This window comes from Thamnophis sirtalis, unplaced genomic scaffold (assembly GCF_051295495.1).
Source record: "Thamnophis sirtalis isolate CommonGarterSnake01/CBP01778 unplaced genomic scaffold, rThaSir2_p1.2 scaffold_2, whole genome shotgun sequence".
Taxonomy (NCBI): domain Eukaryota; kingdom Metazoa; phylum Chordata; class Lepidosauria; order Squamata; family Natricidae; genus Thamnophis; species Thamnophis sirtalis.
The window spans coordinates 106,199,291-106,211,406 of NW_028261382.1; the positions used below are offsets into that span (position 1 = coordinate 106,199,291).

General features: G+C 38.2%; 2 protein-coding genes across 2 annotated transcripts; both read right to left on the bottom strand.

The window, feature by feature from the left end:
- Nucleotides 1-4,407: 4,407 nt before the first annotated feature.
- On the bottom strand, nt 4,408-5,310 carry LOC148049106 (mas-related G protein-coupled receptor member H-like). The gene has a single exon (XM_087703835.1). The coding sequence runs from the start codon at nt 5,308-5,310 to the stop codon at nt 4,408-4,410; it is 903 nt and encodes a 300-aa protein (XP_087559961.1).
- Nucleotides 5,311-10,592: 5,282 nt separating this feature from the next.
- Nucleotides 10,593-11,516, bottom strand: LOC148049107 (mas-related G protein-coupled receptor member H-like). The gene has a single exon (XM_087703836.1). It carries the CDS (start codon nt 11,514-11,516, stop codon nt 10,593-10,595), a length of 924 nt encoding a protein of 307 aa, XP_087559962.1.
- Nucleotides 11,517-12,116: the final 600 nt, after the last annotated feature.

Here is a 12,116-nt window from a genome sequence, read left to right on the forward strand (position 1 = left end):
ATGGGGTCGGCCTCCAATGCAATGGGTGTAAAAAAAGGTAAACATATAAACAGTCAAAAGAAATTGGTAGGTAGGGAACAGGTAAATCATCATTTTCACTCTGATTCAGGCAACCCCAAGAGTATAGATGAATCTCCAAGTGGACTGAATGACTCTCAGAGAGCTAAGGACCAACGTCCAAAGTGCTAACCAGCAGATGCCTGCAAAGAATGTAAATCCTTCTATTCTCCACCATTCAGTCAAAACTAAAGAAGCTTCTTGGATGAGAAGCAAAATATTTTCCAGGAAAAAGCCAAGAAAATCCAGGTGCCTTTTGAAAAGAACTTTTGGGATTCAATTGGAAGAGTATTCCAGAAAAAAAGGCAATTGAGATTTAGATAACTATCAGCATATAAATGTTACAAAATACTTTGATGTGAAAAACCAGGAGCCGAAAATACTAGTTAAGCAGATGAATATTGTTGCATTGGTCTAAGATCTACCAAACATCTTACCTTTCTCAAGCAACTGGTCTCTTAGGATTTGATGAGAAGAAGTTTACTATTTCATGAAATTGATTGCTACACTCAATTTAGCCACTGACAATGACCAAAGCAGAACAAGTTGTAGAGAAAATATGATGGGTATTAATTCTTGTTGGACATACATCAAGAAGAAACTTTCAGATGTGTTATTGAACAATTTACAGGATTAAAAGTCGGAGTATCAGGCAATCATAACTTGATCTTTTTGAAGAAAATACTCCTTGTGCTTGGGAACGAGGAGGAAGATCTTGCTAAAAAATCTCACACTATATTTATTCTGTGCTTTGCCTACTCACTGCGAACATAAAATGATTTGGTTCCTGTTTTTGCAAGTCAATCAGCAGCCGCAGAAGGAGGAGATTACCCATAAACCTAGTCAACTCTCAGAAAAAGGAAATTTATTTATTTTTTTCAACTGGTCTGGTCTCCTCATCTGAGAATTTTTATCACGAATCTCTGCTTTCAAAATCTTTGATCTTTGTGCTAAAGGTTGAAAAACAAAGGGCTAAAACCATACCAAGTTAATGGAGAAAACCCACAAGATTTTTAGTAGCTGTGTTTCGGTACTGAAGATTTTAATATTAAATATCAAATACAGAAACACATTGTTACTAAAAATATCTGTTATTATATTTGCACATCCGTGGGTCAGATTAAGTCATCCAATGTTATGACACATCTGAAAGTCATGGATTAAGCTCTTCAAAGTTGTGAGTGGTAGATTATTGTCCTGTTATTGAGGATTGGAGTGATTGACAATGGCAAAATTATAGGGAAAATATGATAAACTCTTAACTGGATGAAGTTCAGACAGTTCATTGACAAGAAGGAAAGTCCATTCACCCATCATGAATGACAATGTTGGAGGAATTGCCTGTAAAACTAATAACTCAATACTACAGAGGAATTTTTTAGTCTGTCATCTGCACCTCCATAACTGTCTGATTTGGCTCTGCAACCCAACAAGACAGACACGGACTTCAGAGGATAATCAGAACTGTAGGGGGAAAAAAAACAATTGCTACCTTCTGTTGAGGACCTGCATATTGCATGAGTCAAAAAGAGGGCTGTGAAAATATATACACACCCCTCAAATCCTGGATATAAATTGTTTCAACTTCTACCCTCAAAATGACGTTATAGAGCATTGCACACCAGAACAACTAGATACAATGACAGTTTTCCCCGCATGCTATCATTTTGCTAAACAACTAATTCCCACAACATTGTCAAACTATTTACTAAGACTGTATGCCATTCTTCTTCTCATACTTTTGATTACCTATCTATTTTTCTCTTTATGACTATAACCTTGTTGCTTTTATCTTATGATTTATATTGTTTTATTTAGTTTCCTAGTATGATTTTGATTCCTTATTTAATATCCTATGGCTATCACAAAGTGTTGAATCCTGTGATACTTGATGAATATATTTTTATGTACACTGAGAACTTATATACAGAAGATAAATTCCTTGTGTGTCAATCACCCTTGTCGAAACATGGATCAAGCACGTTTCTTCAGACATGAAAAAGTAGGTCTAAAAAATGCACACACACACATTCTATGTGGTACCAAGATGTGATCATTGGCTTATTATTAATCATGATTAATCAGAAAGTCATAATACCATCAACAAAGAGGAAGAGACTTGCCAGGAATCTAGGAAGTTAGCACAAAATGTGCATTTTTAAAAAACATCCATGACATAGGATCTCAAAATCTGATAAGGAATTACTCATCCAAATGTCTTATCTCTCACCTCCAAGATATACCATGTTTTTCCGAAAATAAGACAGGGTCTTATTTTCTTTTGTCCACCAAAATTAGTGCTTGGCCTGATTTTTGGGGAGGCCTTATTATTTTTGAGATGCAGGAGACAGCGAGCGTGGTCACCTCATGGCTGTTGCTGTGCTGCCATATATTCAGGGAGGGCTAATTTTCAGGGAAGGGCTTATTTTAGCGCATGCACTCAAAAGTCGAATGTGGCTTATTATCTGGGAAGGTCTTATTTTCAGGGAAACAGGGTAAGTTAATGCAAATTCCTCTTTATGCTGTAGCATGGGTGTCAAACTGAAGGCCTGCTGGGGGGGACACGATCTGGCCCATGGGGTGCTGATATCTGACCCATAGGGCCAGCCTGGAAATATCAATATTGTGGGGAAACCCCCCACCCATGCCCCATTTTGGCCGACAAAGTGCTGCAGGAGGTGTCTGTCCATCTCCTCCCTTCCCCACCCACCAACCCTCTGAGAAGCGTGACCCGACAAAATCTCGAACGTCATAAGCGTGCCGACAACACCGCGGCGCTAAAACTGCGATGTCAAAAGCACGCCGACAGAAGCGCAATTTAATTTAAGGTAAGGTTTACAGTTAGGTTTAGGGTTAGGTTTAGGTTTAGGTTTAGGTTTAGGTTTAGGGTTAGGGTTAGGTTTAGGTTTAGGTTTAGGTTTAGGTTTAGGCTTAGGCTTAGGCTTAGGCTTAGGCTTAGGCTTAGGGTTAGGGTTAGGGTTAGGGTTAGGTTTAGGTTTAGGTTTAGGTTTAGGGTTAGGGTTAGGGTTAGGTTTAGGTTTAGGTTTAGGTTTAGGTTTAGGTTTAGGTTTAGGGTTAGGGTTAGGGTTAGGGTTAGGGTTAGGGTTAGGGTTAGGGTTAGGGTTAGGGTTAGGGTTAGGGTTAGGGTTAGGGTTAGGGTTAGATTTAGGGTTAGGGTTAGGGTTAGGGTTAGGGTTAGGGTTAGGGTTAGGGTTAGGGTTAGGGTTAGGGTTAGGTTTAGGTTTAGGTTTAGGGTTAGGGTTAGGTTTAGGGTTAGGGTTAGGGTTAGGGTTAGGGTTCCGTTACAGCGCGCTTCTGTCGGCGTGCTTTTGTCGGCACGCTTTAGGGCTAATTAGTTGCTCATTCGTCGCACGGTTTTGTCACCGCGCTTTAGTCACCGCGGTTTAGTCAGGCGCGTTTTTGTTGTGCGTGCATTTGTAGTGGAACCTCTGAGAAGAACTACAATGCTGATCCAGCTCTCAAAAAATCCAGTTTGACACCCCTGTTCTAGAGAGACGTTTCCCAGGGATGGGATCCAGCATGAGCCTGAAAGCTCAGAAAGAGGAATCTCTCGTCCCGGTGACCGACCCAGATTGTGTTTGGTTTTTCTTTCTTTCTTTGTTTTATTCCTTTCTTCTTGTTGTTTATTGCTACATTTTAATGTGTGTGTGTGTGTTTGTGTGTGTGATGAAAGACCTCTTTTAGGTTTTTGGCATTTGGGTGTTTCTCTTCCTGTCTTGTCTGCAACCTTTTTTCCTTATTTGCCTATCACACAATGCGGAACAGTAATTGAGCAAAATAACATATATGTATACATTGGGTGTAAAAAGCCATAAACACATAAAAAAGATATTTGTAAACTGTCAAGAGAAATTAGTAGGTAGGGAACAGGTAAATCTAATTATTGCTTATTCTAATCTCCTTCTCCTTCCACCTCCTCCTGCTTCTCCTTCTTCTTCTCCTCCTCACCTGATTTTTATGTCTTCCTCCTCCTCCTCTGCCTATCTTTTCATCCCTTTTGCAAGCCTGGGACTGCCAACTTCCAGCCAGCTTCCCCAATGATCTTGATTGCAGGAAGCCAGCAGGGAGTTGCCACATCTAATGACAGTGCGATTCTGTTAATGCAAACTTAGGAGGACAAACTCTCGTTTCCCACCTCTTTCCCCATGAAAGTTCTTCAACATGAACTTTGATAGCGTTATTTTTTTTTTGAGGCAAACAAATCTTTGTTATTCTTTATTTCTGTAGCAAAAAAGATACAGTTTCGTATTCATAAAAGGTATCCAGCATTAAAGAAAAGCTAAAATATTGTATTTAGAGAGGCTGTAAAATTATGTCGGTACACGTTTATTAGATTTCGGGAGCTTCGTCTTCTCTGAAGACTCTTTGGAAAATGACTTTGATGCTCTCCCTCGTCCGAGCTCTTTTCTTTCTCCCAACCAGGAAATAGATCACAGGGTTAACACTGCTGTTGAGGGGAGCACTCAGATACGAGTAGAAATCCAGTTCATAAATATATAAAAAAAACTTCTTATTAAGAACATCAGTAAGAAACAGATTGATATCTAATGGAAGAGTAAAAATAAGGAAACAGAGAAGAGTAATTAAGATCATCACTGAAAGTCTTCTCTGTTTGATCTGTTGGGATTTAAGACATATTTTGATGAACAGGATCACAGAAGAGATTGATATCACCGGAAGGCAAAACCCAGCAGTGACAATTAAAATGACTTTTGTGAAGATTTTATCATACCCAAACACATATTGCACAAACTTCAGAATTCCAACCAGGAGGAAAGAGAAGATCCAGAGGAAGGCACAGACAGCAGAGGACAAATATTTTGGCCGGGAACAGCGATGCCAGATTGGGAAGAGGACACAGACACACCGGTCAATGCTGATAGCCGTCAGAAGAAATACACTACTGATATACGTAACATTGAAAAGGCAAAAGACAATTAGCCTAGGAATATCTGTCCCTAAAACATGTGTCAAATCGTCAATGCAATTTATAGTCGTAAATACGAGAAACCCAAAGTCGGCAATAGCTAAATTAAGAATCAACACAGTGAAAGGGTTTCTCTTAATTTGGAAGCCAAGTAGCCAGATAACAATTCCATTTAATGGGACTCCAATATGACAGATGATGAATACAAATGAGAAAGTGAAACGTCCAGAATTCTCTGACATAATTTGATCTTCGTATAAATAGTTGGTAGTATTATTGTCCAGATACATTTTTGTAGCATTCATGTCTGCCAAGCTGAAATTCTTCAAGGGACTTTTATAATGCTCCAATAATCTCTTCTATTAGAATGGAAGTTCCTATTTGAAGAAAAAAAAGAGCAGATTGAATTAAATAATTCATCAATAATTGTCATATTGTCATATTGTCTAAACATCTTTGTATATAGGCTGAGTCAACTTTTGGACTGATGATGATGATGATGATCATCATCATCATCATCATCATCATCATCATCATCATCATCATCACATATTTTAATAAGGTACTTAGTTGTTATCTAGGATACTGGCAGGAGCCCATATCAACCATTAACACCAGTCAATGATATTTGTGATGCATTGTTGAATTTTCACTTGACTTTGTCTCATGTTTAATGAATAAAGTAAATAATAACAACAACAACAACAACAACAACAACAACAACAACTCCGCCATTGCCGGTCCCAAGCCCAGATGAGAATGGAGGAGGGTTGGGGTCAGGTTGGCAACCTGGCTCCATAAAAAAACCCGCCAACCCATACAATATGGTGAAAGAAATGAATAAAAATTTTATACCGCGTCGGTCGTCGTTCGGGTTAACAAGGGCCGCGGCGGATTTTGGGGTCCCTGGACATCCGTCGACAAGTGGGCTACAAGTGGACCAGCCAACAAAATGACAAAAATATAGTGCAGATGAAAACCGTGCCATAATGGCCTGTTACTACAACTCAGAGCCAGAAAAAAAAGGTTATTTAAAGCGAATGTATGAATTATGGAAACAACAATATCCAGATTCAAATGTTAGTGAACAACGACTAGCAGATCAAAGGCGATTTATTATACGGAATAAAGTTTTTAGTGAAGTTAAACTTGAGGAAATTCAGGCAAATTGGAAAACCAAAAAAACAATATCACAAGCGGAAATAACTGATATTCAAGACACAACTAAAGACATTATAATAGAACTCCCAGAAGAAGCTCTTGTGGAGGAAATAACACCAACACCACTAGAACCAGTTATCACTGAACCAACTGATGAACTAACTCAAAAACAAAAAGAATTGAAGGATAAGATCATGGAACATTTTCTGCTTAATGAGGAAAGGCAATGTTTACCATCACTAAAAACTGTGCCTAAGAAAATTTTGGCCCCTTTCATGAAAATGGTTAATGCAGTGTTTTCAACAATTGAATCAGGATCCATCTTGGAAACGAACCAGTTAATGTACAGCACAGCTGTAATAGTTACTAATGAACTAGGCATTAAAATCAATGTACCTAGTCACACAACAGAAAAAGAATCAAAGCCAAAGTGGAAAATCCGATTAGAACAAAAAGTCAAAAAATTAAGGACAGATGCTAGTAACTTAAAGAACATGCATGAGCAATGGCTTAAAAACAACAAAATCATAGATCAGCTAATCAGAAGATATAGATTGGATACAAGAAACATCAATGAAGCTGTAGAGATTGTAAAACAGCAGATAACAGCAACAGCCAGAAAAATTGAAAGATATGAGGCATGAATCATCCAATATAAAGAAAATCAGCAATTTTGATCAGGCCAACAGGGTTTTAATCAAAGTCTTAATGTGAATGGTGACACCAAAAGTGAAAAACCAGAAAAGCAGGCCACAGTTGAATTCTGAAAAGAATTGTGGGAAAATGCAAAGGACTACAATAAGGAAGCAAAGTGGATACGTGACTTTGAGAAAAGCATTGGCAACAAACAAATGCAAGTATTAGAAATAACAACTGAGATGGTCAAAAATCGAGTAAAAAAGGTAAAGAATTGGCCATCACCTGCAAAGGACCAATTACATGGTTTTCTGGCTCAAATATCTGACCAGTTTACATGCAATATTGGCCAGGCAACTGAATGAAATTTTACAAAAGGCAAAATTGATGAATGGTTGACAACTGGAAAAACATACTTGATTCAGAAAGATGCAACTAAAGGAACAACACCTGAAAACTACAGACCAATAACATGCTTGCCAACAACCTTCAAATTACTCACAGGCATTATTGCAGATAACATGATGGATTATTTGGAAACAAACCACATCTTGCCAGTAGAGCAAAAAGGCAACAAAAGAAGGAGCAGGGGCACAAAAGATCAGCTCCTAATTGATAACATGATATTAGAAAATTGTAAGAACAGAAAAATGAACTTGAATATGGTCTGGATTGATTACAAAAGGGCATTTGACTCACTGCCACATAGTTGGATCATAAAATGCTTAGAAACAACTGGCATTAGCAAAAATATTACATCCTTTACTGAAAAGGCGATGAAACAATGGAGAACTGAGTTGGCAGTAGGGAATGAGATCTATGGAATGGTTAATATCAAGCAAGGAATTTTCCAGGGTGATTCACTTTCACCTCTTCTCTTCATCATCACAATGATCCCACTATCAGTAATCTTAAAAAAAATATGAAAGTAGCGTACCAAACAGCCAAAAAAGCTGAAAAAAATTCGCATTTACTATATATGAATGATTTGAAACTCTATGGAAAGTCAGAAATAGAAATCCAATCATTGACAAACACAGTCCGAGTATTCAGCATGGATATTTTAATGCAGTTTGGCATGGAAAAATGTGCCACTGTATCCATAAAGAGGGGCAAAATCACTGCATGTGAGGGAATTGAAATGCCCAATGGCCAACTAATTAAATGCAAAGAAAATGAAGCTTACAAATACTTAGGCATTCTGCAGTTGGATAACATCAAGCATGGAGAAGTAAAAACTATTGTCAGGCGAGAGTACACCAACAGAGTTAGGAAAATTTTGAAATCTAAATTGAATGGTGGAAATACAATCAAGGCCATAAATACCTGGGCAATACCAGTTATAATATACACAGCTGGTATAGTGAACTAGACACAAGCTGATTTGGACATTTTGGACCAAAAAACCAGCAAACTAATGACAATACACTACAGTTTACATCCACGTGGTGATACTGATAGACTTTACCTGCCCTTAAAATCAGGTGGCAGAGGATTATTACAAGTGAAGCAAACAGTTGAAGAAGAAAAACATGCACTGACTGATTATTTAAAAGAAAGTCAAGAACATCTATTAATCGAAGTAAAGAACAAAAATCTACTGAAGGCCCAACAGACGAAACAAGAATACAGAAAAGATGTGATAAAATCAAGAATGGAGAGTTGGCAGAACAAAGCACTGCATGGCCAATTTCTGGAAAAAATAAAAGATAAAGTGGACAGTGAACAAACTTGGTTATGGTTAACAACAGGTACATTAAAGAAAGAAACAGAGTCACTAACCCTGGCTGCGCAAGAACAAGCTATCCGCACAAATGCCATTAAGGCCAAAATCGAAAAATCCTCTGATGATGCCAAATGCAGACTTTGCAAAGAAGCTGATGAAACTGTTGATCACATACTCAGCTGCTGTAAAAAAATCACGCAGACTGATTATAAATTGCGGCACAATTCAGTAGCACAAATGATCCATTGGAATTTGTGATAAAATTATAATATTAAAACAGCAACAAACGGGTGGGAACGTCAGCCTGAAAAAGTCATCAAAAATCAGATGGTCAAGATCTTATGGGATTTTCGTATACAAACGGACAAAATACTGGCACATAATACACCAGGCATCACACTGGTTGAGAAAAATAAGGTTACAATCATAGACATCGCAATACCAGGTGAGAGCAGGGTCAACGAGAAGGAATAAGAAAAAATCGTGATATAGAGGACTTAAAAATCGAAATTCAACTATTAGGGCACAAACCAGCAGTGGTAATTCCAGTGGTAATCAGCACACTGGGTGCTATTCCCAAAGCACTGGAATTACATTTAAAACAGTTAAAAATTGACAAAATCACCATGAGTCAAATGCAAAAAGCCGCACTGCTTGGATCTTTATTATCTGTATTGCAATATTTTCAGGGAGGGCTTATTTTGGGGGGAGAGCTTATTTTAACGCATGCATTCAAAAGTCGAATTCGGCTTATTATTTGGGGAGGTCTTATTTTCTGGGAAACAGGGTAAGTTAATGCAAATTCCTCTTTATGCTACAGCATGGGTGTCAAACTGAAGGCCTGCTGGGGGGGGACACGATCTGGCCCCTGGGGTGCTTATATCTGACCCACAGGGCCAGCCTGAAATATCAATATAGTGGGGACCCCCCATGGTCCATTTTTGGCTATCAGAGTGCTGCAGGAGACCGTGGTGACTAAAAATGGGCCATGGAGAGGCACCCAAGGCCCTCCCATGCCCCATTTTGGCCAGCAGGGTGCTGCAGGTGGTGACTGTCCCATCTCACCCTGTCCCCCTCCCACCAACCCTCTGAGGAGAACTACAATGCTGATCCAAAAAATCCAGTTTGACACCCCTGTTCTAGAGAGACGTTTCCCAGGGATGGGCTCCAGCATGAGCCTGAAAGCTCAGAAGGCAGAACCTCTCGTCCCGGTGACCAACCCAGATTGTGTTTGGTTTTTCTTTCTTTGTTTGTTTTATTCCTTTCTTCTTGTTGTTTACTTTTACAGGGTGTGTGTGTGTGTGTGTGTGAGTGAGTGATGAAAGACCTCTTTTAGGTTTTTGGCATTTGGCTGTTTCTCTTCCTGTCTTGTTTGCGACCTTTTTTCCTTATTTGCCCATCACACATAATATGGAACAATAATTGAGTAAAACAATATATATGTAAACAATGAGTGTAAAAAACCATAAACATATAAAAAAGATACTTGTAAACTGTCAAGAGAAATTGGTACGTAAGGAATAGGTAAATCTAATTATTCCTTATTCTCCTCCTTTTCTTCTTCCACCTCCTCCTTCTTCTCCTCCTCCTCCTCTTTCTCACCTGATTTTTATGACTTTCTCTGCCTCTGCCTACATTTTCATCCCTCTTTCCTAGTGCAGAATGTCTCCTTAAGTGCTCACTGATGCGACTGCCAGCCTAAGAATTCCAGAGTCCCACCTTACCTGGCAGCAGCCACTTGCTCACCTGAGTGCCTGGGACTGCCAACTTCCAGCCAGCTTCCCCAATGATCTTGCTTGCAGGAAGCTAGCAGGGAGTTGCCACATCTAATGACAGTGCGATTCTGTTAATGCAAACTTAGGAGGACAAACTCTCGTTTCCCACCTCTTTCCCCAATCTTCAAAATGAACTTTGATAGCTTTATTTTTTTAAGAAAACTTTGTTATTCTTTATTTCTGTAGCAAAAAAAGATACAGTTTTATATTCATAAAAAGTATCCAGCATTAAAGAAAAGCTCAAATATTGTATTTAGAAAGGCTGTAAAATTATGTTGGTACACTTTCATCAGATTTCGGGAGCTTCGTCTTCTCTGAAGACTCTTTGGAAAATGACTTTGACGCTCTCCCTCGTCCGAGCTCTTTTCTTTCTCCCAACCAGGAAATAGATCACAGGGTTAACACTGCTGTTGAGGGAAGTACACAGACTTGAGTAGAAATCCAGTTCATAAATATATAAAGAAAACTTCTTATTAAGAACATGAGTAAGAAACAGATTGATGTCTAATGGAAGAGTAAAAATAAGGAAACAGAGAAGAGTAATTAAGATCATCACTAAAAGTCTTCTCCGTTTGATCTGTTGGGATTTAAGACATATTTTGATGAACAGGATCACAGAAGAGATTGATATCAGCGGAAGGCAAAATCCAGACGTGACAATTAAAATGACTTTTGTGAAGATTTTATCATACCCAAACACATATTCCAACAAGGTCAGAATTCCAACCAGGAGGAAAGAGAAGATCCAGAGGAAGGCACAGACAGCAGAGGACAAATATTTTGGCCGGGAACAGCGATGCCAGATTGGGAAGAGGACACAGACACATCGGTCAATGCTGATGGCTGTCAGAAGAAATACACTACTGATATATGTAACATTGAAAAGGCAAATGACAATTAGGCTAAGAATATCTCTCTCTAAAACACGTGTCAAATCTTCAACGCAATTTATAGTCGTAAATAAGAGATACCCAAAGTCAGCAATAGCTAAATTCAGAATCAACACAGTGAAAGGGTTTCTCTTAATTTGGAAGCCAAGTAGCCAGATAACAATTCCATTTAATGGGACTCCAATATAACAGATGATGAATACAACTGAGAAAGCGATACGTCCAGAATAATCTGACATAATTTGATCTTCGTATAAATAGTTGGTAGTATTATAGTCCAGATACTCTTCTGTAGCATTCATGTCTGCCAAGCTGAAATTCATCAAGGTACCTTTATAATGCTCCAATAATCTCTTCTATTAGAATGGAAGTTCCTATTTGAAGAAAAAAAAGAGCAGATTGAATTAAATAATTCATCAATAATTGTCATATTGTCATATCTAAACATCTTTGTATATAGGCTGAGTCAACTTTTGGATGATCATCATCATCATCATCATCACATATTTTAATAAGGTATTTAGTTGTTACCTAGGACACTGGCAGCATCCCGTATCAACCATTAACACCAATCAATGATATTTGTGATGCATTGTTGTATTTTCACTTGACTGTGTCTCATGTTTAATGAATAAAGTATATAATAATAATAATAATAATAATAATAATAATAATAATAATAATAATAATAATAAAGTCAGAAATAGAAATCCAATCATTGACAAACACAGTCCGAGTATTCAGCACTGATATTTCAATGCAGTTTGGCATGGAAAAATGCGCCACTGTATCCATAAAAAGGGGCAAAATCACTGCATGTGAGGGAATTAAAATGCCCAATGGCCAACTAATTAAATGCAAAGAAAATGAAGCCTACAAATACTTAGGCATTCTGCAGTTGGATAACATCAAGCATGGAGAAG